Here is a 21583-nt window from a genome sequence, read left to right on the forward strand (position 1 = left end):
TTAATTTGGGATGATTATTTTTTTATATTAATTACTTTTATTTTTATTTTTACTTTTTGATAAAAAACAAACTCTTAAAAAAAAGGGGCAGGGAGAAGGTCTTAAATTTCAATTTTTGTTTTTAAAGTCATCTCAGTTCAGTTCTCACTACAAGTTTGATATTAATATAATATGTTTTTTTTCGCTACATCTACACGAAGGGTTAAGGAAATTAAACCTTTACTTTGTTTTTAGTCTAATTAGTAGGTAATATTGAACTTAATGAAGGAAGTGACGCTGGTTTGTCTAATTTGCATAGATTAACGTTGTTAATTTAACAGAGAATAGCAAAGATCAAAGATGAACACAAAAAACGTTAACTAAAGGACGGAACCTTGAAAAATGTGAGCTTTTATACTTTTTTTAAATTTCTTTTTTTAACAAAGCTAATAAAAATTATAATCGCGCCCCCCCCCCCCCCGTGTATTATTTAGGTACATTTGTAATTTTTTAGCTGTTACGTTTCTTAGCACCAAACTAACATAATATTAAATTATATTAATTAAAGCCTATTAAATATTAATCATAAGCAATTTAAGCATCCCTGTAACATTAATTAAAGAGCTCCTCATTCAGGCTGCGTTAAAAACTAAAAAGCCTTACTAAAAAATCTTTTAAATTAATTATAAGCAGAGCGTAATTTATAAGCTTACACATAAATCTATATTGCACATGTACGAAAAGAGAAAATCTTTCTCTAATCACAGTTTTTTTTTCTTTTTAAAAAGTGATCAATGCCCGTCTCATAAATGATCAATCAATTTTCGACACGTTTTCGACACGTTTTCATTTCACTAATCTATTATAATATATTTCTTTTTTGTTGCAATTAGCGTGAATTTGTGTTTGTTTATTAATAAGCTTGTTACGCGTAGCTATTTTCCATTCTGTTGATATCTTATAATATATACATATTTATACTCATATGTACATATATAATCATTCTACAGATTATAAAATGGGGTTTCTCTCGGATCTTTTATCCCTATATAATTTAAAGACAATAAATTTGTGCTGATCTCTAAAAGTATTTATATATGTATATCGCAGTTTCCACGTGTTTCTTTATATTTATATTTATATTTTTATTAGTATTATTAATTATTTAATATAAAAGTATAGAATATTAAAAATTCAATTCAAAGCATTTTGTTTTTGATATATAATTCTTTATATCTATGTTTTTTTTGCACTGACTGTTTCTACTGCAACCATTTTTATTTGGTTAGAGGGAGAGGTAATATATAAGGAAGAACCGGTATTTATTTATTTGAAAATAACGAGAGAAAGGAATGTATGTTACTGTTGTCATGTCTTTAAAAATTCAAATTCAAGAGTAAACCTTTGTATTACGATGTTATGAAGAAGAAGAAAGAAGAAATAAGGAATAGTTTTCTCTATTGCACCAAAAATGTACAGTTTTTTGTTTTTAAAGTAAAGTTTTGCAGTAGATTACGTTAGGTTAAGAAGACCCATCAAGACCTTTTCACAAACAAACAACCCTTATCCATGGATGAAGGATGCGCGTGAGGAAATTTGTTTTCACGCTATAGGATCGGCAACTCCCTATCTCGAACGACAGCTTATTCTGTATATACTCTGTTACAACATCGGTTGTCAGCACGCGCAAATATATTTCTCTATGGAACGTAGCTTTGTACGTGCTGTCAAGAGACAAAAAACTTCAGGATCTTCAGGATTTAAAATATCCGCGAGTTTTTTAGCTCGAGTGCACGGACCTCTAGACCTTAGTTTCAAATGCGTGTAGTAGACTGTACGCAATTTCACACGCATTTGAAACTAAGGCCTAGAGGTCCGTGCACTCAGCTAAAAAACTCGCGGATATTTTAAATCCTGAAGATCCTGAAGTTTTTTGTCTCTTGACAGCACGTACAAAGCTACGTTACATAGAAAAATAACTTTGCGCGTGCTGACAACCGACGTTGTAACAGAGTGTATACAGAATATTCTGTCGTTCGAGATAGGGAGTTGCCGATCCTGTAGAGTGAAAACAAATTTCCTCACGCGCATTCTTCATCCATGCCTTATCTATCACTATTTTACCCTTTTCAGTTATTCTTTTCAATTTCCCTCCATAATTTTCAGTTATATTTGTAAGTTAAGGCGACCAGAATGTACGTACCGGAGCCATTTTTTTTTTAATATAGAAACTCTTATTTACATATTATTATTATATTTCTTAATTTATTTATTTATTTTAAATAGAAAAATGGCTTTTAAATCTTTGTAAATAATTTGGTTTTGTATTGTATTATTCACCCTGGTACTAGGCCTACTATTTTCCCCCCTTTTCCTCTTTGACGCGAGCGCTTAATCTATTGTTCATTGGATTTGCATTTAATGAAAACTTTACATACAAAGTTTCATTCAAAATTGGAACCAAACTGAGTAATTCAAACTTGAAATAAAAAAAAAAAAAAAAAACTTCAACAAAGCGCAAAAATACTAACAAAGTACTAAATCGCTACTGGCCAAGATCTAGTTTAGCACCCAAAATGTAACGTAATGTAATTAAAAAGGGGATTAAGTATAAAAATGTTTCAGAGAGCATTTTGTTTTTGTTTTCTCCAAAATTTCTCAGTTTTTTTTGTAAAATGCTATGTCCTTGAGTCTTTACGCCAAGATTGCGTTCTTTCAACTTCTTGGGTAACAACCACAAATATTTCTTTGTCTTTACTGCGGATTTGCTCTCTTAGATATATCAACAACTCGTTTTGCTGCAGGATTTTAACATGATCAATAGAAATAAACGACAAAATATACACCAAGAATGTAATAATATACTTTTCCAATAGGCACTGGGCTATCTAACTTTGAATCCATGTTGTAATAAATCCCATCAATTTCCCTGACTGCTATCCAATGCTTACGATTCAGTGGAAATTGAAGAAATCCAAACTTCATATCACTGGGAATGTTTAGAATGAAGCCAATGATTTTTGTTACATCTATACAACCAGGATCTCTGTCGTGTCAAAAACTTGTTAAATAAAATCAAGGCAAACATCAGGGGTGTGCGAGTACTCGACTCGATACTCGATAACAACACATTGAGATACTCGAGACAGATTCGAGTAGCTTTTTAACATTTTAAATACTCCGACAAATACTCGAATCCGAGGCTTACAACTATAGCAGACGATGAGTTCATGATCATTTATTTTGAAAATCACCTGTTCAATGTTTAATTGATCACTAACAATCTTTTTGAACTAGTTCAATATTAGATAATTGAAAATCTTCGTTATTTTCAAGAAATTTACTAAATTGCTACTCGACAAGTCAATATTTGAGACTCGATAATTACTCGAAAGAACCAAAATTTGACCTATCTAAATACTCGATACTCGAAAGTATTTTTGAGACTCGGCTCAATACTCAATAAGAAATTAGTTTTGATACTCGGACTCGGCTCGAAACCAAAAAAACGGGACTCGCACACCACTGGCAAACATCCTTCACCATCATGTGAAACGTACTTTCTTTTGTCAAACCAAATGGCTTCGTAGCCTTTCTGTTGTAAAGCTGACATAAGTACATTAACATCGTAATTTCCTAACCCAAGAACGCTTTTATGAGGGTTAACTATGTTGTCAGGTGACAAACTAAAATTGTAAAATGAAGAAAAGGTTTGTTTCAGGAGAGAAAATATGGCGACTAAGCAAGCTTGATTGTTTTTTTAAGATAAAAAGATATCAGTACCGATACCTGTGACAAATAGTATCCAGGTTTTGTTTTGTAAATGCATTGCCATCTTGGAAAAGGTTATTTAAGGCATGTAGAGCACACAGCTCTTTTACCTGCCGTTCGTGGTAAATTGTTTTACCACTGCTGCTCTGCAAGTTTCTAGAGCGTTTTTGATCTTTCCCCAAAAGTGAATCGACAAAACCCAAACAAGACTGATACATGAGAACTAAAAATTTCGCCACAAATGCTATCATGAAAGGTACTCTAAATCACTTGTCCCGAGAGAATTTAGCATTTTTTCACTCTGCAAAACATAATTTTCAGGACTCTTTTATGATCAAATCAAGAAAACGGTTAAAAACCTAACTTTCTTAAGGTCATACATCCCCTAAACCCAAAATGAGGCCATGGAAAACAGCCAAGGCTTAATCAAACGATACAAAATACGAAAGTAAAACTCAATTTACCTTGATAAAATTCGTTGCAACTTGTGTTTACGCTAATTTTTTTAGTTACGCCGTATGTTTTTTAGCTATTCATCGCGAAAACTCGCGACTTAAGGTCAAATTTTTTCTATAATTTCGTTCAAATGACCAAATCCGGATATATCATTACGCCACCTCTTACGTTATTTGACAGGCAGTGTGCAGACGTGCAGTGAAGCTTCCCGTGCCCCTATCGTATATAATCGTTTAGTGCCCGGGGGTCATTCACCTAGTTTACTCTTTTAATAGGGGTCATTCATAAAAGTACAATAAGGTTTTCTAATCAGTAAACTCAATTGTTTTAAATATAAAACAAATAATATAAAAGTGGTTTGGGTTTTTTAATCACTTTACGACGAGATATCAAAGTTTTCCACAGAAAATAAATTACGGGAAAAGTTTATAATTAAAAATATTGACAAGAAAAAACGGTATACAACAGTGAACATAGCTCGATTCTTCCGACTTTCGTGGATTTGTAATATCCATAAGCATGAATTTGGTAAATTAAAAATCAACAGGCCGGTTTAAAACCGTATAATTATGCTCCGAAATTAGGAATAATGATGGTAGAAAGAGGAAACAATAGAATATTATCTACATTATTTTCCGTTTGACGAGTGTCAGTTTGACGAAAAATATTTACATAAAGGAGAGTTTAAATTCGTATCACTGTAATTACAATTACGTTATTTGCGTCATAGTTTTTAACGGTTGTCGTATTGAAATGTATGATTATTTCCTTTTACATAAACGTATTGTCATAAATTATAGAGGAAATAAATCTTTTAATATCATCAATGATTTTATGAATAAATTTGTCTTGAAACTTAAATTGGACTTTCTTTACGACTAAGTAATGCAGTAAACCGTGACTAAACCATTACTTTGAAAAACCATGAATTGAGTTGTTATTGTGAAAACTTTAAAAGTTTTAAAATTAGTCAGGTCTCTTGTCAAGATTTCTAGAATTCATTTTGAATGACAAACAGTAGATTGGAGTAGGGTTTGGTTTGATCTAAATGAACTAACTATACAGCGCGGAATAAATACTTGCAATGACGTAGACAAAATCATTATGGCATAGCGAATTTAAGTCGAAAATGACTAGACTATAGTCTCTTGGCTCATTGTCAGAGTCTTTCTCAAAATTAGATCAACAGATCAACATAAGATACTATCAAAAAGGTAAGCTGACAGTTCGGGTCGCAGCAAGATGGTAAGGGATTAATACAATATATGGAACCCAAGCGTGTCAATTAAATCGTCCGCGGCAAAAGTACGTCAAAGTAATTTCGCTTTCAATCACCTCGTTCAAAGAGGGAGGTAAGAAAATTCGAGATTCCTTTGGAGTCCGAAAAGGGGGAGGGTTGGTATAACCCAAGTAAACGTGTAGGGATAAAACTAAAGGGGGTTAGAAATCAGGTAGCGTAGAATCAGGTGATTCTCTGTTCAGGGAAAAAAACGTCATACAAGTGACACAACACAACAAGCTAAGTTACCATAAGAAGGAAAGTTAGGGATCCACGTTCCTAACAGCTTGGAAAGCCCAGTTTTATTTGAGAGAGTAAACTGACGCGGAGGAAAACCGGTCCCCTTCCTAAAAGCTCCGGTTGGGTTTTGGTCCGGAAACTTTTTACTTTGAGAAAGTTAAACAGTCGGATACTTAGTGAGAGAGAACGGCGGACAAAGTCCAGCCGCGTGTAAGGAGATACCTTTCGACAACAGGCTTGGATAAATTTGCGGGTGGTTGTAGTGTCCCAACAATTGTCCATCAGGTGAGGCAATTTATATTAAAATTTCATCATGATCCCGAAACTGTTTCGGTCTCGTTTGAAATAACTGTCACACTCGTTTTCTCTTATTTTTTTCTCACGGTGTCATCCGCTACTTGGGGCATTTCCATGTATAAATATTGCCTTATAGTGAAGAGATTAACATGACGTTTCCCTCCCATCTTTTTGTTAAATCGTTACTAAAACCGGGCAACTAGAGAACCTCAAGTCGTCTAGTGCCAATTTTGTTAAGCATAAAGTTAGATTAGGACGTACTTTATAAGTGAAATTAGTTTAAGAACGTTCAAGTAGCAATTTAAGATACAAAATTGATATATAAAAGTTTAGTAAAACCAAAGTTTTAATAAGTTCATTGGTAGCCTAGCTCGTGTTGATTTTATTCCAAATCGGAATTAATTTCGCTCCTGGGTAAGGAGGTTGATGTCGGGGAGTGTGTGTGCCATTTAATAATAATAAAGAACAAAATTAAAATCCAGTTTAACCAAAAAAAATTATAACCAGGAAAAACCCAAGGGCGATTGAGGAAAATCCCGGACGCTAAAAAAAGTGTATTTATATATTTGTTTCTTTTACTTAATAACTGTAAGTAGTTAAATGGAAGGTAGGTACCTTTGACAGTGTATATGCCCTATGGATTTATAAGCCGGGATGCCATGGCATCATTAAGCGCGAATTTACAGACGCAAAAAATTCAAAATAAAAAAAAAATAAAAATGTAAAATTTTACCTTGTTTCGGTTGTTCACCCGGTGGTCGGACCATTTTCTTTTCATGTTCCTTTTAAGAAACAAGATTGAGAAAGTTGGATAAATTAAGAGAGAGTTTGGCCTTATTTTGAATAATAATTCTTGGTTTACAGTAAGCAAAACTCCTCCCTTTAACCCCTAGGCGAAGGACATTAGCTCTTAATATGTTAATGTATTATATGTATGTATGGTACCAAAGAAAGACTAGAAACGGTGTGGGAAAAACCAATTTTGTTTTTGATGTGGCCAACCAGCCTGGAGGCCAAAAGCCTAAAGCGGTGGAAACCGAATTTGTTTACTACTCTATAATATATTCCTAACCCTAAGTAATACACTAATAATTATTAGTATGAACACGTCCCATTGCCATAATGCAAAATTTCTAATTAAGGATGTTATTAGGGGTTATACATGATAACTAGATGGGAAAGTACCCAGCAATCTTTCAATTGGCTCTGCCTAACGTTTAGTGTTATACTTATTATTCTTACGTTATTTATGACCCAACGCTTTAACCTTAAGTAAAAAATACCATTTGGTTGTAAACATGACGTTTAGTGACGGAAAAAAGTACTTCTACCAGCGTAGGGTTCATGGTTGAATGAATGGCGTGATAACGTACGTAAGAATGGGCATAACATAATAACTTACATATACTCTACTTTTTCCTGTACACTTTGTTTAAGCTAACGCGATAAGCTTAACTTCAAAGTAGAGGGACGAATTTTAAAATGTTCTTCTGTATTAAAACAGGTGAATTCAGCAATGGCTGAACCTAACGGATATGCTTTGCATTACCGAAAGTTGGAAGAGAAGCAACAAACGAAAGGCTCATCCCCGAAAGCTAACGGATATAGCAAACAGACAAGCGTTCCTGGCTCCCCTAAACCTGCTGTGAAATGTGGTGCCACTATTACTAAACGAACCAGCGTTGCCGAACTTAGCAAGATGTCAGCCACGCATATCAATTATTGCAGCCGAAAATACCGCATCCGCAAGGTTTTGCGCAAAGTTTTATTTGGACTTTTCGTCTTTGTTTACGTCGTATTGCCAGTTTTCTACTGGAAGTGTACTTGGATTCGTCGCAACATCATCTACTTAAACGTGGCCTTTGCTACGAAAAACTTGACCAATATCGACAATCCCGTATTGTACGGTAACTTCAGTTGCGCCAGGAATCTGTACTTATCACCGGAAAAGGGCATATCATTGGGTACTTGGCACGTCATGCCAGAGAGTCTCGTAAAGGAACGTTGCTTTGATCACGCTCCAAAGTACTTGGACGACAGGGAGTTCCAAGATGACAAACCGGTCATCTTGCACCTTCACGGAAGCGGGGGAAGTCGGGGTGCTCCCAACAGAATTAATTTGATCAAGATATTAACCAACAGAACCATAGATTGTCACGTGGTAACGGTGGACTACCGCGGCTTCGGAGAATCGACACCCGCTGACCCTTCTGTGAAATTGGTAACAGATGACGTCAGAGAAGTCTATCGCTGGTTAAGAGTGGACAAAAAAGTCTCAAACGACCGTATATTTTTCTACGGTCAATCCTTGGGTACTGGCATCTCCACTCATTTGGCCTATGACGCGCAGACTCGCGTGGTGAAGAAACCAGATGGCTCGTCTATAATTTTGGGCAGTCCAGCTGGCATTGTCCTTGAGTCCCCGTATACGGACATCGCCGAAGCTTCCAGATTACATCCTTACACCTATTTCCACACCTACTTTCCCTTTTTCGAACGGTTTTTCATCGAACCTATCCGTCACCCGGACACGTTTTTCGATAGCCAATCGCGAATCGGCGCCATCTCGTCACCAATTTTGATCCTGCACGCGGAAGATGATGACACTATTCCATACGTATTGGGCAAGAGATTGTACGAAGTGGCCAAAGCTAAACGGGACCCTATTAAACAACCCACCGACATGGTGACCTACGATAAAGCTAAGGGTTATGGACATCGACAAATTTACAGCGACCCTGGTCATTCAGAGTTGATTAAAAACTTCGTTTGGAGGAATTATAAGAAGGCAAAGAGAGTTTATTAAAATGTATATACCAAAATAACCAAATGAAACTTTGTATATTTAAAGTCCATATGCAACTTTGAGAACATTTTCGCTTTGACTCTTCATTTTATTACTATTAAAATTATTTGAGCTGTAGAAATCTGTAATCTCGTGTATGTGGATTTTAAATTTGTTTTTAATTATATAAAGCGGGCATTATTGTGTAATGTCTTTTATTAAATTAATATTCACCCTAATTGCTTCGCGATCTTTAGACTTTGAATTAAGTTAAATTCCATAACATCTGAAAAAACCCAATGGCATTGAAATTGAAAACTTCCACTTTCGATACGTGACCACAGGTTTAAAGCCCCCAGGTCATACCAACTCCAATCTCAAATTTTAATTTATGATAGTACGTGAGATTTATTTCTTAAGAAACGTAAGGTATATAAGATATTCCATGACGTAAAGACTTAGGGTTATACCTTAATATTGCGAGAGTGGGCTCTGGAAAGTTTTGGGGGAATATTTTGATTAAAATTTGGGAAAACCCACTACATAACAAAAATGTTCAAAACAACAATTTGGGATTTGAAAAAAATCGCTTCAGATAATAATAAGCATGCTAACATTTTCCCTAAAAATATTTTCGCGTTTTTAAAAACATAATTTTCATTAAATGAAGTTTTGATGTCCCTCAAGAATTGCCGAGATAGCAGAGAGAGAGAGAGAGAGATAAAATTATAGTAGTTCAGTTTGAACCAGTACCGGAGTCTAACTTAAATCATAGATGGGAATTTTGTTAACAAGAAGGCGGCATAGCGTTACGCGATTGGTCGAAGGTGCTAATTTCAAATTATCCATGAAATCTCAAAATAATTTCAATTTTAAAATCACACGGTGGTATTTCCTGGATGTTTCTCTATGCAGATAGGTCTTATAAATAATTAGAAGAATCGATTAAAAAAATAACTTGATTTTCCTTTCACTCTCCCTTTAAGTATAGTTCATCACATGGCCAAAGGAAAGATTGGCACGGGTAAAGGCAAAATAAAATAAAAAGATTATCATAATTTATGATATTTGCGTAATTGTCGGGGATTGCAAAGTCGTTTTTCGCGTGAAAAATAATAATTTTTCCTTTCAAATATGAAATTGTTGAACACTGAAATCCCGTATATCATTAAGAGGTCCATTATTGGCTCCACGAAAAAGCGGATGTTTTTACAATTCTCATGATTTACTATCACCATAAGTTTATAAGATATGTTCATAAGTGTGTCACTGGTTAATGAGAGCTTGTCATGAAGTGACGTAGGCGAAACGTCATAGATTCTCGTAAAGCGACGCCTAGTGAGGCGCTGTCAAAGGCTAAGGACAGACTAAATAGGAAGATGGACTGCAAAACCGAGTGTAGTCAATTCTCGCGTCGTTCTCGAACTAGCTCTCAGTAAGTCTCTAGCATTACGAAGTATAGGAAGTGTCATACATATGGAACATATCTTATAAACTTATGCTATCACTGAAATAATATATTTTATATCTCGATTTTATCTTTTCCCAGGGAGGTTGCAATTAAGTTGAGGGGCGTACTTTTTGGTCTCTGTTGTTATGTTTCGAGTAAAATTTTAGTACCAAAGTCAAAAGGTTCCTTGGATTTCGAAAGGTTAAATACTTGCGAAAGAATCATTTTGGAATCCAATATATGGGAAAGAAAGAAGATACGTCTACTATCACGAGAGGAAACATTCATTAAATAAAAGAGTATTTATCAAATCTCAGGAAATAGATCGTACGATCACATATTGTATTTGGGAATTTTCGTTCTCTTCAGTTTGAAGTCTTTTTTATTAATCTCGAAACCCGAAGTAATAACTTCAACTAATTCGAGTGCAAGTACTATTGCTACAACATATATAGTCTAAAGGACCTAATAGACCTTCAGTCAGTTGAATTTTTTTTATACCAACATTATTCATAACCTCTACGGTGTTTGACACATTTACTAAAATATAGTCGTATAGTTTTATACATATATTTATTAGGAATTCAGCGAAAATGGTTCGAATAATGTTGGAGATAAACAGCAATTTTAAAGGTAAGATTCAAATTTAAAAGAAAATTTACTTGGGTTTTAAAAAAATGAATTAATTAACCCATTGGAACAATAAATAAAGTAAACCCTTGTTTACAATTCATAGTTTTTAGACTAGGAGTATTGATACCATTTACACCAGGATGCCATGCAGGCTACTTGGCGAACAAAGTGCAGTACCGTGTATCCTGGCCTCCAGGTCTAAATGGTATCAATCCTCCAAGTCTGAAAACCATGTATAGAGCAATGTCATGGGGTGGGGGGGGGGTTACGAAAGAGCCCTTCTATATCGATATTACTCAATTAACCCATAAAGAACCGGGAAAATATTGATTTAAAACGAGTTAAAGACGTCGCAGGGGATCAAAACTTCCTGATATTAACACGGTATTTAAATATTAATTATCGATTTATTTCAAAACGGGGATTGATGTATCCCTTCCAGCAATGAATAATTATAAAAGTAATCTTTTCTTTTGATGTCAACTTTTCCCATGGAGTGATTGTACAGGGGTGTATAATAAAGTACGCGTTAACTTGCGACGAGGCCTCACTAATTATTGCTCCAATGAAAAGCTGTATTAGTAATTCCGGTGCGCAGGGTATATGTTACGGGAACCCAACCCAAAACATTGAGAGAGAACTCTACATTTCCGCGGAAGTACTACATTAATAGTTGCGCAATAATGGCTTTCAACTAAATATTAACAGCCAGAATCCCTCCAGGAATCCTTAATAAGGAATCGGAACCGATGCACCCAAATTTTTATTTAAGTCATTTCGGGTCATTTATATTTTGGCAATTGGGAAAGAACCAGCAATTGAAATATTTTTCAAGATTGAAGGATTTAAAAATTAAACCATGAAACGTTACGTATAAGTGTAGGAGTTTTAAAGCGCGGTCAATTACTCGCGTGAAATAATCGAGGGAAACGATTTATCGCTAGAGTGACCATTTGTATCCAAAGGCCTTTATTATCTGGGCTTTAGAACCCGTACATTGCATGCCGTAATCGTCAATATCAATAATAACAATAGATTAAAATCCAACTCTAAAATCATCTACAATTCTGCTAAATGCCCTGTCACTATGAATTTCGCCTTGGAAACTATGTAAGTATCCATTAATTTTTAATTCAATATTATATATATCTTCCAAGTAATTACTATGTTCGGAATTAGCTTCTTGATTGCCTTAAAATTAACACTGAAAAACCCGTTTTTCAATGGAATTTTTTTTTTCTATTGAGCAAAAATATTAGAAAAAATCCTAGACTGGTTTCAGTAATAATTCCAGGTAAAAATTTCTCAAAATGACATCCCAAAAATTCCCTACGATTTCTATCTCATCTACTATTGGAAAGTTTTGGTCGAGGGGCCAGTCACTCGAGGGAATTGGTGTATTGACTGTACTGGTGGGATTGAATGAAATCCTATGACTACTTGTAACCCGTAACCGGTGTACAGTGATAAGCCCGTCGGTTGGGCGAGAGGTCAGTCACCCAGGGGACTACATCCAGTGCATCGGTGACTGTATTGAAAGCTGAAGGGGTTGCGTGTAATTTCACGAATTGCTAAAATTATTGCTCGTAACAGTGGTTAGCCCCTCGGTTTCTTTATAAGGAAAAGTCAACCATATCTTTGACACTATCTAAATTTATTCCTCTGTCCAAGCCCCGGCTTTTTTCGGCCATATTTATTACATTTCATAAAAAAAAATAAAACTAGGTTATTAAGCAGAAAAACACGCCACCATGAACTTCTTAGGTATTTTTAGGCTCTATATAGCCTGGGGATTACCTTCTAAAAATTTAAAGAAAATCAGGAAGGACCTTTAAAGAGGAGGAAACCATTCCGACAATGGACATAAGCGAAGGAAGATGTATCGTTGAATGGAGGAAATAACTATAAAATACCATTCTGACTAAATTTAGATTGTTCGATTAGAAAAAGTGTAAAAAAATAAACTGGTAGATTTTATGAACGAATAGTGTGGGGGAGTCACGTGGGAAAGCCGTCATTCAAGGGTAGGCTTTTGAGCGTGCGCTTTGAGATTTTGGCGCATTGACCCATATTACTGGACTCACTAGACGTTTATCTAAGACCCAAAATGAATGCAGTTGTCTAGGTTTCGTCTTCGTTTCTAGAAAAGGGCTAAAAGCGAGCCTAAAAGTCGTCCGATTTAGAAGAGAAATGCAGGAAGTATTTTATACCACGAGATATACAATTTTTTTAATATAAAATCTGTCAGAAAAGGAAAGGCGCTCATCCATGGAGGGGGTGTGGATAAGAGAACAAATCCTTTGAAGAAAAGCATTTCAATTCTACTCTCTCCATGGAGTTAAAGTGTTACCGCGTTTATAAATAATAACGGAGCCCCAGTTTTCATTATTGCGCCTTTTTTATGGTTAAATAAAGTCCGGATTTGTATCAAAAACTCTCGGTTTTACGAGATTTAAAATGTTTTCATTTCACGCCTAGATATTCGCTAAGCAACAAGTTTCAAGAAAATCTTTCTTAGTATAAACCGAGTACCTAAGTGCTTTCATCTATTTAAAATACTACAACCAAAAAAAAAAGTGATTAGTCTGATTAGATAAATATATACAAAAAATACTCAAAATGTGGAGATAAACAAAAAAAAAAATATAATATATAAACTCATGGGATATTTTTAACAGATCGCCTATAGAGATCCAAGGTAAGAATTCGTTTTTTTCTTCTAGAAAAACCCAAGAAATATAAAAATCTTTCAACTCTAATAATTCATCCTACCCTTAAAGTGCCATTAGTAAATAAGCTACATTCCATCGGTTCTATGGGCTATTTCAAGGGGGTCCTTTTTAATTTTACACGTAATTTTAATTACGGTAAAATTTAAGAAACGGCACCAAAACCCCTGTCCCTGTCCCTGTCCCGGACGCGTCCGCGAAACGAACGCTTACGATGAGAGAGAGAGGGAAACCGGTCGCGTCCGCGAAACGTACGCTTACGATGAGAGAGAGAGATCGCTAGCGTACGCGGTGGCGATACGAAGCTCCGCGTAGAGAGAGAACTGCCTGCCTGGTATATTAGTGAGAGGGGGAAGAGGGAGAGGGGGCATCCCGCTCGGAGAGAGAGGAAAGAAAGGTAGTTTAAATCTCGCGGGCTTTTTTGAGTGAAGGGAAACAAGATGATAATTTTCGTGCACTACTGCACTTTTTTAATTTTACACGGAATTTTATTCCGTTAAAATTTAAGAAACGGCACCATGCGCGTGATACATCAGAGATTATGCTGAATGGTTAGGTTAGGTTAGGTTAGGTTTCGTAAAATAGAGGGGACGGTTTACGGTCATAGTGATTTCTGGTTTAGGGGATCCAGGATTTGGTTTTAGATACATTATTTGATTCGTATGGTTTTGAAAAATTATACTTTAGTGGGGTGCACAATTTAGTTTCATTAATATTATTTGAAATGTGACGTTATTAGAAATTAAGGGGATACACGATTGCGTTTCAGAAATGTTTTTAGTTGTACGATTTATTGGAGATCAACTATACGGGGGGTCACGTGAGCCGTGTAAAATTACTATTAAGGCCCAGCCCTTGGGCCATCTTGTTCTTGTAGCATTGGCGAATTCATTTGAAAAATAAAGAGTAACGCGTTCATAAACACAGCGCCGTACAATGGCACCTTAACATGTATTGCCCATTCAGGATAACCCCCAAAAAAAGAAAAAAAATAAGTGGTAGAGCATCATGTTGGTATGTCACTCCGGGGTAAAGCAGAGTCAATTTGAACCAAGTCGAGAAGAAATTCACTGCTTTAGAATCCATTCTTGAAACTAGCAAGTACTAGCTAGGCCTACCCGTTCAGGTGATGGAATATTTCTTCAATACTTGGTTTATATTGACCGCGCATCGGGAAACCCCAAAACCAAAAAAAGAGGGGTGCCCGTTTGTCAACCACAAACCCCGTGCTTACTGTGACGTCTTTCTATTGTAAGGCCACGAACTTGAAAAGAAAAAAATCCATTTCCGAATCTAGAATCTCCGCCCCTCCCTCGTACGATTCTGCCTATTTAAAAAAGGTTCGGAGTTCGAAGAGGTTATCATTATCAGTTGGTTCAACATTTTCGATCTTTCCGAGCCAAGTTACCCTCTTCCACTTTTTATCGGTCTCTTACACGAGAAAGAAAGGACTTTCAAGAGCACTAGGGAATAGCGATATCCAAATTCCATTTAGTTATTATTCCGTTATAGAGTTCAATATCACTTTTAAAGTCACTGTGCTCTTATTAAGAACCAAAAATATGACAAAGAAAACAGTTGAATTTGACCCTGCCATTAATGTAAGTAGGATATTTTGAATGGTTATTGATAAGTAACGCGAGAAAGTTTCCAAAGTTCATTATTGGAAAACGGAACAACGACCTTCTCGCATAGATTACCTAGACGTTGCGAAGGTTCTTTTGTTTTCGTTCCTATAGCAACCGGTTTATTTGATCACTTTCTTTTCGGGCAAGGCGATATCTAGATAGATAGAGAACTCTCACTCTCCATGGTTTACCCGTTTAATCTTGATCTTATAGTCAAGGATTCACGATCGCTTTTATTTACTATTGGTTTCAATTTTATCGCGGTGATTAGAGTTTAACAGTATGAAATAATTCTCGGGTTAAGTTGGATCGCGGTAGACTCGAAGCCCCATGGTATTTATAATTTTACGATGTGTCTAAAAATTCTTAGGTACTTGGTTTTGTCGAGGGGTTAATTACTCCGAGTAATCGGTGAATAACACTGTACTAAAGTAATCCTTGAGTGATTAGCCCCTTGAGTTTTGCATACGCCCTTGTTTCTGGTCGGAAACGAACGTGTTTCTGGTCGGAAACGAACATATTAATTACGTAGTGGTAATGTTGTTTTGTGCCAGGCGTGTTGACGTTTGTAAACAGTCTCGCGAGCGACGAAACAAATTTTTGAACCATTATACGTCGAGGTTTAATGGTATCGTTATGTTATTCAACTTCTTCCAGGAAAGTAGCTTGATATCCAACATGCGCCTCAGACAAGGTTCAGTTACTACAGTCCTAAAGAAGTCCGCCGGAATTTCGCCTTCAATCGTTAAGGGTAAATGAATTAAATGGGTAGTTTCGTTTTAAAGGGTGTTGTAAATTTTTTGGTCATCAACTTCAGTGGGTCCTCTCAAAGAGAAAGTGAAACCAACCATTTTCGAGGAAGGCGAAGTTTCTACAACGACTAATGGCCGTACAAAAAGCAACAGTGGCTTCAGATTTAGGTTGAACGTTTTCCTGTTGGTACTTGGAGCAATTTATATCGTCCTACCATTCTGGTTTTCTTCCTGCCCTTGGATTCGTCGCCAGATCATATTTCTAAACAACATTAACATAGAATTCTTCGTGGATATGACTTCTCCCCAAAACTACGGTTTAACTTGTTCCCAGTACTTCGTCTTAGAAACGGAATATGGCGCCAAGTTGGGAGGATGGCACATTCCGCCCAGGTCCTTGGTTGAAGAGGGGGGATGCATCTCGGGTAACGTCAGCGCTACTCCGCAGGTAAGATCACGGAATTAACGTCTTTGGAAAGCGCGTAACTGACTAAAAATTTCTATAACCTATCCGAACCAGGGCTTGGATTTTTCTTTTGATCGTCCAGTTATTCTCTACTTCCACGGAACTGGTTTCAGCAGGGCTGCTTTCTTCCGACGCGAGTTTTACCGAATGATAACCAATTCAATCGACGCGTATGTCGTGGCTTTCGACTACCGAGGTTTTGGAGACTCGACCAATGAAGCCCCGAGAATTCCATCTGTCGTGGAGGACGCGGACGCCGTGTACCACTGGTTGATGAAACGGGTTCATCCTAAAAACCGCGTGGTAATTTGGGGTCACTCCCTCGGTAGCGGGGTGGCTGTCCAGTTGGCCCACAAGTACGCCGGGAAAGAGTTGTCTCCGCCCGCGGTTATCCTCGAATCAACGTTCACGAACATGGAAGACGCCGTCAAATCCTTTCCTTTCTCAGCCTTGCATCGGTTCTGGCCCTTTTTCGAAAACCTCGTGTCTAAAGTGGCCGGGTATCACGCGGACACGTACATTGCCAATGATGATAAAATGGCTTTGGCCGTGGCTTCACCCATTCTTATCCTTCATTCCGCGGACGATATGTTCCTCACCGTCGACTTGGCTCGCAAAATGTACAGACTGGGCCATCAAGCGGTAGACGAAAGTTTGGTCAACTCTCGAAAGGGTATTTCGTCGCCTAAATTGTTCCGTCCGCGCTATGTCGAATTCGAAGCTCACTTGGGATATGGCCATAAAGCTTGCACCGATCCAAGAATTCCCGAAATTTTCGCCGATTTTATGGAAGATATAAAACGACAGAACAACGAAACAGTGTTCTAGCTTCGTTTTAACTACTAGTTTTAGAGTACATAACCATGACACTCCTACCTACCCTGAACTTGTATTTATTTTTGATGAAGTTACGGTGAGAAAAAAATTACCGAAACGCGTTAGTTTTAAATATAGGTAACTAAAAATCGCGTCAGGTATAATAATAATTACGAAGTTTAATTCGTTATAATCAAACGTCATTTTTAACCAAAAATGAAATGCTTAGTCATTTCATAAAGCCATTTTTTTAGTCATTATGAACTAATTGTTAAAATATTACTTGTTAAATTGTTAACTTGATTATTTTCAATTACTCACGCAACGTGCACGCTCTAATTATTTACAAAGGCAGTTAAAAGGAGGGAAATTGTTAGCCAATGGTTGTATTCATATTGACCACCTTTTTTGAGAATAAGTCAATGTGAATCTACTTAATTGGAGTAATAATAATCCTTGTAATTTTATAAAACGATGATAAAAATGAAAAGATTTTAAAGTTCCTTTGTAAAAATAAAATTGAGCCTTAATAAAAAAACATTGAATTACTGATAATGAGTCGCACATTTAGTTCGCACCAACTTGTTTTTTCTTAACGGACACACAGATTCTATGAAACTAACATACTTCATTTTAGGCCTAAGCCATAGAGGGAGTTGAAAAACACGAGGCTGCCGCTCTGCTGCCGGTCTTTAATTCTTGGTTTCGTTTCGAGCCATTTATAATTTAACTAGTAATGGCAGAATTAAAGTCTGGCACAGATGATGGTGAAAATGGGTATGTTTGTATTTACGAATATTTATATAACCTTTCACTATTAAGATTGACTCAGAATCCTATAGAAATTTGGCAGGTACAAATTCAAAAGGGGAAGCATCTACCTCTGGGGCTGGGAAGAAGAATTGTATTTTAGTGAACTCAAGACAGGTTAATTTTCATATCAGTAATGGATTTTAATTGTGCCCACTTTTCCTCAATACACCTACAATTATATTTTAGAAGGGAAATCCGTTGCTACAAAGCATACATAATGTACCATGGGAATTTGCGGAAATAGAACCTGATTATGTTATGTGTCAAACTGTTTGTGCACTTTACCTAAGGTAGATTTGCATAATTCTATAGGGTATATAATTAAGGGGTCATAACCCCGAGGTCTACCTTGTTACAGTGTACGATACTACAATTTATATCCCCAATACATTCATGATCGTTTGAAAGCTCTTGGTAAATCCTACCAGCTAAGGATATTATTAGTACAGATTGATGTGGTAAATTATCCTAATTTAATCACAAACTCTTAATTACGTTGCTATCTTAATGACCCAAAGCTTAAGCAGCTTCCATTACGGTAAAAACAAATTAGACATAAGTTTACTAGCTTACAATCATTTCAGTCTGATCCATATCCAGCATTAAAAGACTTATCAAAAATCGCCATTTTGACTGATTGCACATTAATTTTGGCTTGGAGGTAATCTTAATTTAACTAATAACTATATATTTCCCAATAAACCTAGGCTTAACGTCAAACAAAGGATTCCGGGCTCCCGGGCCTACATGTTACCCTAAGCCTTGGCTTGTCTAAAAAACCGTTTTCTTATCTTACCTAGTTCCGAAGAAGCTGGCAAGTACTTGGAGACTTTTAAAATCTTCGAAAACAAATCCCCCGATTTAATCATGGAGAAATTAGAAGAAGACACTTATTCCAAATTGGTTGAAAGTTTAACTTCAGTAAAATCAGTTAACAAAACCGACGCGATGACACTATTATCTTCCTACAACGTGAGTACAACACTGTTAAATTATGACGCCAGCCACGTGATTGGCTAATAGGTGGCGACCTTTACATACGTTTCAGACCATGGAGAAATTATTCCAAGCATCATCGGAGGAGATGTCTTTATGTCCGGGAATGGGAACTTTAAAAGTATAATCTTAAAATTTAAATAAGCCTAATTTATCTTCAATATTATAATTAAATAACGTATTAATTTTAATTTTAATTATAGGCCAAGAGATTATATGATACAATACATCAACCCTTCCTAAAAGAACCAAAGAAATAATATTCATATTTTTGTTTGAAATAATAATAATAATATGCTTAAACTAAAATAAATTATTTTGTGATAAACAAGTCATCATTTTCCCATTTATTTATTTATTTCATTTTGTTTACAAATAATTAGTGGGACATTTTTGCGGCCAAACGTCTATCTCTTTCCTCAGCCACGGATAATTTAATACCCTTTCCTCTTGGTAGGGAAATGTAGTGTTTGTTGCCCTTTCCGATCACAAAGATGTAATTTAATCTGTAAATAATTTAAAACAATAATTAATTAATAATATTTAAACTAATTAATTAATGTAAAGTAATAGATAACAAATTTATAAGGAAATAAAATCAGAAAGACTAATCGAATATTGCTGACACACAAGTTTTCATCACAATAAAAAGGGTTCATCACTTAAGTTTCCTCTTAAAATTAATGTTAATTAATTAATTAATTTTAAATTATATTTAATATTTACCTTGTGGCAAATGTATGTTGTTGGGCATCCTTCACATGTACAATATCAAAAGAACCAGGGTGACGTTCCCGAGATGTGATGATACCAATACGTCCCAAGTTATGGCCACCAGTAACCATACAGAGATTGCCTGTAAATATAAAATTAACATATAAAATAAATACTAATTAATTAAGTCTAATTTAAAGATGATAAGACTAACTAAGTAAAGAAAAAAAAAACAATCATAATTACCGGAATCAAATTTAATAAAGTCCATAATTTTTCCAGTGGCAATGTCCAATTGAATGGTATCATTCACCTTGATTAATGGATCTGGGTACCTGATGGTACGTCCATCATGAGTGGTTAAAAATGGGATGCCTTTTGGTCCCACTTGAACCCTTTTAACCTTGCACAACTTATACTGCAAACAAAGAAATCAAACTTGACTATCAATAGAGTAATGGCACCTACTTGCCTTTGACTGTATTAAGCTCTATGGGTAGTTAACATGGACTGCCACTACTCTATACAAGTTAATAGGCTAAATAGTTAATAGACTTATAGGGTAATGGCAGCCCTCTGGCTTTGACTGTATTAAGCTGTATGGGTAAATAACATGGGAAATAAATAAAACCCTTACTTTAGCTTCTTCAGCGGTGATTCTGTGCAAAATGAATCTTCCCTTAACATCATAAAGAAGACGGAAATATTCTCCGGTCTTTTCAATGGTAACAACATCTGTTTAACAACAAAGATGGGGATGTTATAAAAGTAACTGGCACAACAAAAAAGGGGTTATAACATACCCATAAACCCAGCTGGGTAATTGGTATCCGTTCGAACCTTTCCATCAACTTTAATTAACCTCTGCATAACGATCTTTTTAACTTCAGCACCAGTTAAAGCGTACTTCAAACGGTTTCGTAGCATAATCACTAAAGGAAGTGATTCACGGAGTTTGTGGGGACCAGTGCTTGGTCGAGGAGCCTTAAATATAAGCCTAGATCTCGATGAACGTTCTTTAAAAACATATTTAAAATAATTAACTTACAAAAACTCCTCCAAGCTTGTCCAACATCCATGATTTTGGAGCATTTAAACGCTTCAAATGCTTCTTAGGTCCACGCGCCTAAAACGAGTTAAGCCTTGGTTAAGTACACGATATAAAATGATTAGAATTATACGTGAATTATAATTATTTAAAAGTTAATAATGGTCGAATTCGAGAGATAAATTAAGGTTTAATTGATTAAGAAAGATTTAAATTTAATGGTATTAATAGAAATGACGATTAAATTAGATTAAAATCATCCTTACCATTTTGTTCTGCGAATAAAAGACAGGAACATGCAAGGGACAAGCAGGCAGAAACGCAACTTTATGACGTCAGCGCCACTAGCGGATTTCGGTTAAACCATAGCCCACTTGATCACGCCCGTCCAAACGATATTTTTTACATGTTAACTCGCGAATACGGCGCGTCACATAGGTTCGGTCTAAACTTTCAAACCCGTCTGGTTTTAACATGGGCGTCTATGGGAGGGGACCAGTTTTTTCAACGTTTTTGACAATATTAGTGCATCTACTGGTTCAAATCTCTTGAATTTTTAATGAGACGTGTATTGAAAGGTTTGATATTATCCTGTAAAAATTTAAGTCTTCAGCTATAATAGTTTTTTTATAAAAAAAAAAATAAAAATCATCACATAGTAGAGAAATAAATCCTTCAATTTCTCTACTATGTGATGGTTTTTATTTTTTTATAAAAAAACTATTATAGCT

General features: G+C 35.8%; 5 protein-coding genes across 16 annotated transcripts; 3 read left to right on the forward strand and 2 right to left on the reverse strand.

Moving 5' to 3' along the window:
- Positions 1–14: 14 nt before the first annotated feature.
- Josd (Josephin domain containing) lies at positions 15–19026 on the reverse strand. 5 transcript variants are annotated; one of them, XM_089843756.1, is made up of 6 exons: positions 18891–19026; positions 6756–6804; positions 3763–4051; positions 3540–3665; positions 2845–3025; positions 15–2777 (listed from the first exon to the last, which is right to left on the reverse strand). In XM_089843756.1, the coding sequence occupies exons 3-6, from the start codon at positions 3999–4001 to the stop codon at positions 2658–2660; spliced, it is 666 nt and encodes a 221-aa protein (XP_089699882.1). In that variant the 5' UTR covers positions 4002–4051; positions 6756–6804; positions 18891–19026; the 3' UTR covers positions 15–2657. The 5 variants fall into 5 exon arrangements, with proteins under 5 accessions (XP_089699882.1, XP_089699883.1, XP_089699885.1 ...); XM_089843757.1 differs by lacking the exon at positions 6756–6804; XM_089843759.1 differs by lacking the exons at positions 6756–6804; positions 18891–19026 and adding an exon at positions 4215–5157 and having other exon boundaries at positions 3769–4051.
- LOC149661742 (lysophosphatidylserine lipase ABHD12-like) lies at positions 5250–9866 on the forward strand. 4 transcript variants are annotated; one of them, XM_089843735.1, is made up of 2 exons: positions 5250–5420; positions 7527–9866. In XM_089843735.1, the coding sequence occupies exon 2, from the start codon at positions 7539–7541 to the stop codon at positions 8826–8828; it is 1290 nt and encodes a 429-aa protein (XP_089699861.1). In that variant the 5' UTR covers positions 5250–5420; positions 7527–7538; the 3' UTR covers positions 8829–9866. The 4 variants fall into 4 exon arrangements, with proteins under 4 accessions (XP_089699861.1, XP_089699857.1, XP_089699859.1 ...); XM_089843731.1 differs by lacking the exon at positions 5250–5420 and adding an exon at positions 5861–6010; XM_089843733.1 differs by lacking the exon at positions 5250–5420 and adding an exon at positions 6446–6574.
- LOC149661743 (lysophosphatidylserine lipase ABHD12-like) lies at positions 10736–17836 on the forward strand. Of its 5 annotated transcripts, none has more exons than XM_089843729.1 (4): positions 10736–10890; positions 15905–15998; positions 16065–16447; positions 16520–17836. In XM_089843729.1, exons 2-4 carry the CDS (start codon positions 15926–15928, stop codon positions 17291–17293), a joined length of 1230 nt encoding a protein of 409 aa, XP_089699855.1. In that variant the 5' UTR covers positions 10736–10890; positions 15905–15925; the 3' UTR covers positions 17294–17836. The 5 variants fall into 5 exon arrangements, with proteins under 5 accessions (XP_089699855.1, XP_089699853.1, XP_089699856.1 ...); XM_089843727.1 differs by lacking the exon at positions 10736–10890 and adding an exon at positions 11170–12000; XM_089843730.1 differs by lacking the exon at positions 10736–10890 and adding an exon at positions 12250–13588.
- On the forward strand, positions 17899–19425 carry Ercc1 (DNA excision repair protein Ercc1). The gene is made up of 8 exons (XM_089843754.1): positions 17899–18058; positions 18124–18208; positions 18281–18384; positions 18453–18552; positions 18679–18755; positions 18895–19066; positions 19143–19211; positions 19294–19425. The coding sequence occupies exons 1-8, from the start codon at positions 18018–18020 to the stop codon at positions 19348–19350; spliced, it is 705 nt and encodes a 234-aa protein (XP_089699880.1). The 5' UTR covers positions 17899–18017; the 3' UTR covers positions 19351–19425.
- RpS4 (ribosomal protein S4) lies at positions 19426–21232 on the reverse strand. The gene is made up of 7 exons (XM_089843752.1): positions 21119–21232; positions 20853–20930; positions 20608–20788; positions 20442–20539; positions 20051–20222; positions 19817–19946; positions 19426–19596 (listed from the first exon to the last, which is right to left on the reverse strand). Exons 1-7 carry the CDS (start codon positions 21119–21121, stop codon positions 19470–19472), a joined length of 789 nt encoding a protein of 262 aa, XP_089699878.1. The 5' UTR covers positions 21122–21232; the 3' UTR covers positions 19426–19469.
- Between the last annotated feature and the right edge of the window lie 351 nt (positions 21233–21583).

Source organism: Phalangium opilio, unplaced genomic scaffold (genome assembly GCF_054372755.1).
Source record: "Phalangium opilio isolate 3A_F unplaced genomic scaffold, DU_Popi_V2 ptg000070l_1, whole genome shotgun sequence".
Taxonomy (NCBI): Eukaryota; Metazoa; Arthropoda; class Arachnida; order Opiliones; family Phalangiidae; genus Phalangium; species Phalangium opilio.

Excerpts from the sequence above, each read along its gene's own strand:
- Josd (XM_089843757.1), bottom strand. The coding sequence starts at position 4,001 with ATGATAGCATTTGTGGCGAAATTTTTAGTTCTCATGTATCAGTCTTGT. Across the intron at positions 3,666-3,762 it reads ACTATTTGTCACAGGTATCG|TTTGTCACCTGACAACATAG; the intron begins GTACTGATATCT and ends TTACAATTTTAG. Across the intron at positions 3,026-3,539 it reads ATTTGGTTTGACAAAAGAAA|AGATCCTGGTTGTATAGATG; the intron begins GTACGTTTCACA and ends TTGACACGACAG.
- LOC149661742 (XM_089843735.1), top strand. The coding sequence starts at position 7,539 with ATGGCTGAACCTAACGGATATGCTTTGCATTACCGAAAGTTGGAAGAG.
- LOC149661743 (XM_089843726.1), top strand. The coding sequence starts at position 15,182 with ATGACAAAGAAAACAGTTGAATTTGACCCTGCCATTAAT. Across the intron at positions 15,221-15,904 it reads AATTTGACCCTGCCATTAAT|GAAAGTAGCTTGATATCCAA; the intron begins GTAAGTAGGATA and ends AACTTCTTCCAG. Across the intron at positions 16,448-16,519 it reads ACGTCAGCGCTACTCCGCAG|GGCTTGGATTTTTCTTTTGA; the intron begins GTAAGATCACGG and ends TATCCGAACCAG.
- Ercc1 (XM_089843754.1), top strand. The coding sequence starts at position 18,018 with ATGGCAGAATTAAAGTCTGGCACAGATGATGGTGAAAATGG. Across the intron at positions 18,209-18,280 it reads TTTTAGTGAACTCAAGACAG|AAGGGAAATCCGTTGCTACA; the intron begins GTTAATTTTCAT and ends ATTATATTTTAG. Across the intron at positions 18,756-18,894 it reads ACATTAATTTTGGCTTGGAG|TTCCGAAGAAGCTGGCAAGT; the intron begins GTAATCTTAATT and ends TATCTTACCTAG.
- RpS4 (XM_089843752.1), bottom strand. Across the intron at positions 20,789-20,852 it reads ACAAGCTTGGAGGAGTTTTT|GCTCCTCGACCAAGCACTGG; the intron begins GTAAGTTAATTA and ends CTTATATTTAAG. Across the intron at positions 20,223-20,441 it reads TCACCGCTGAAGAAGCTAAA|TATAAGTTGTGCAAGGTTAA; the intron begins GTAAGGGTTTTA and ends CTTTGTTTGCAG.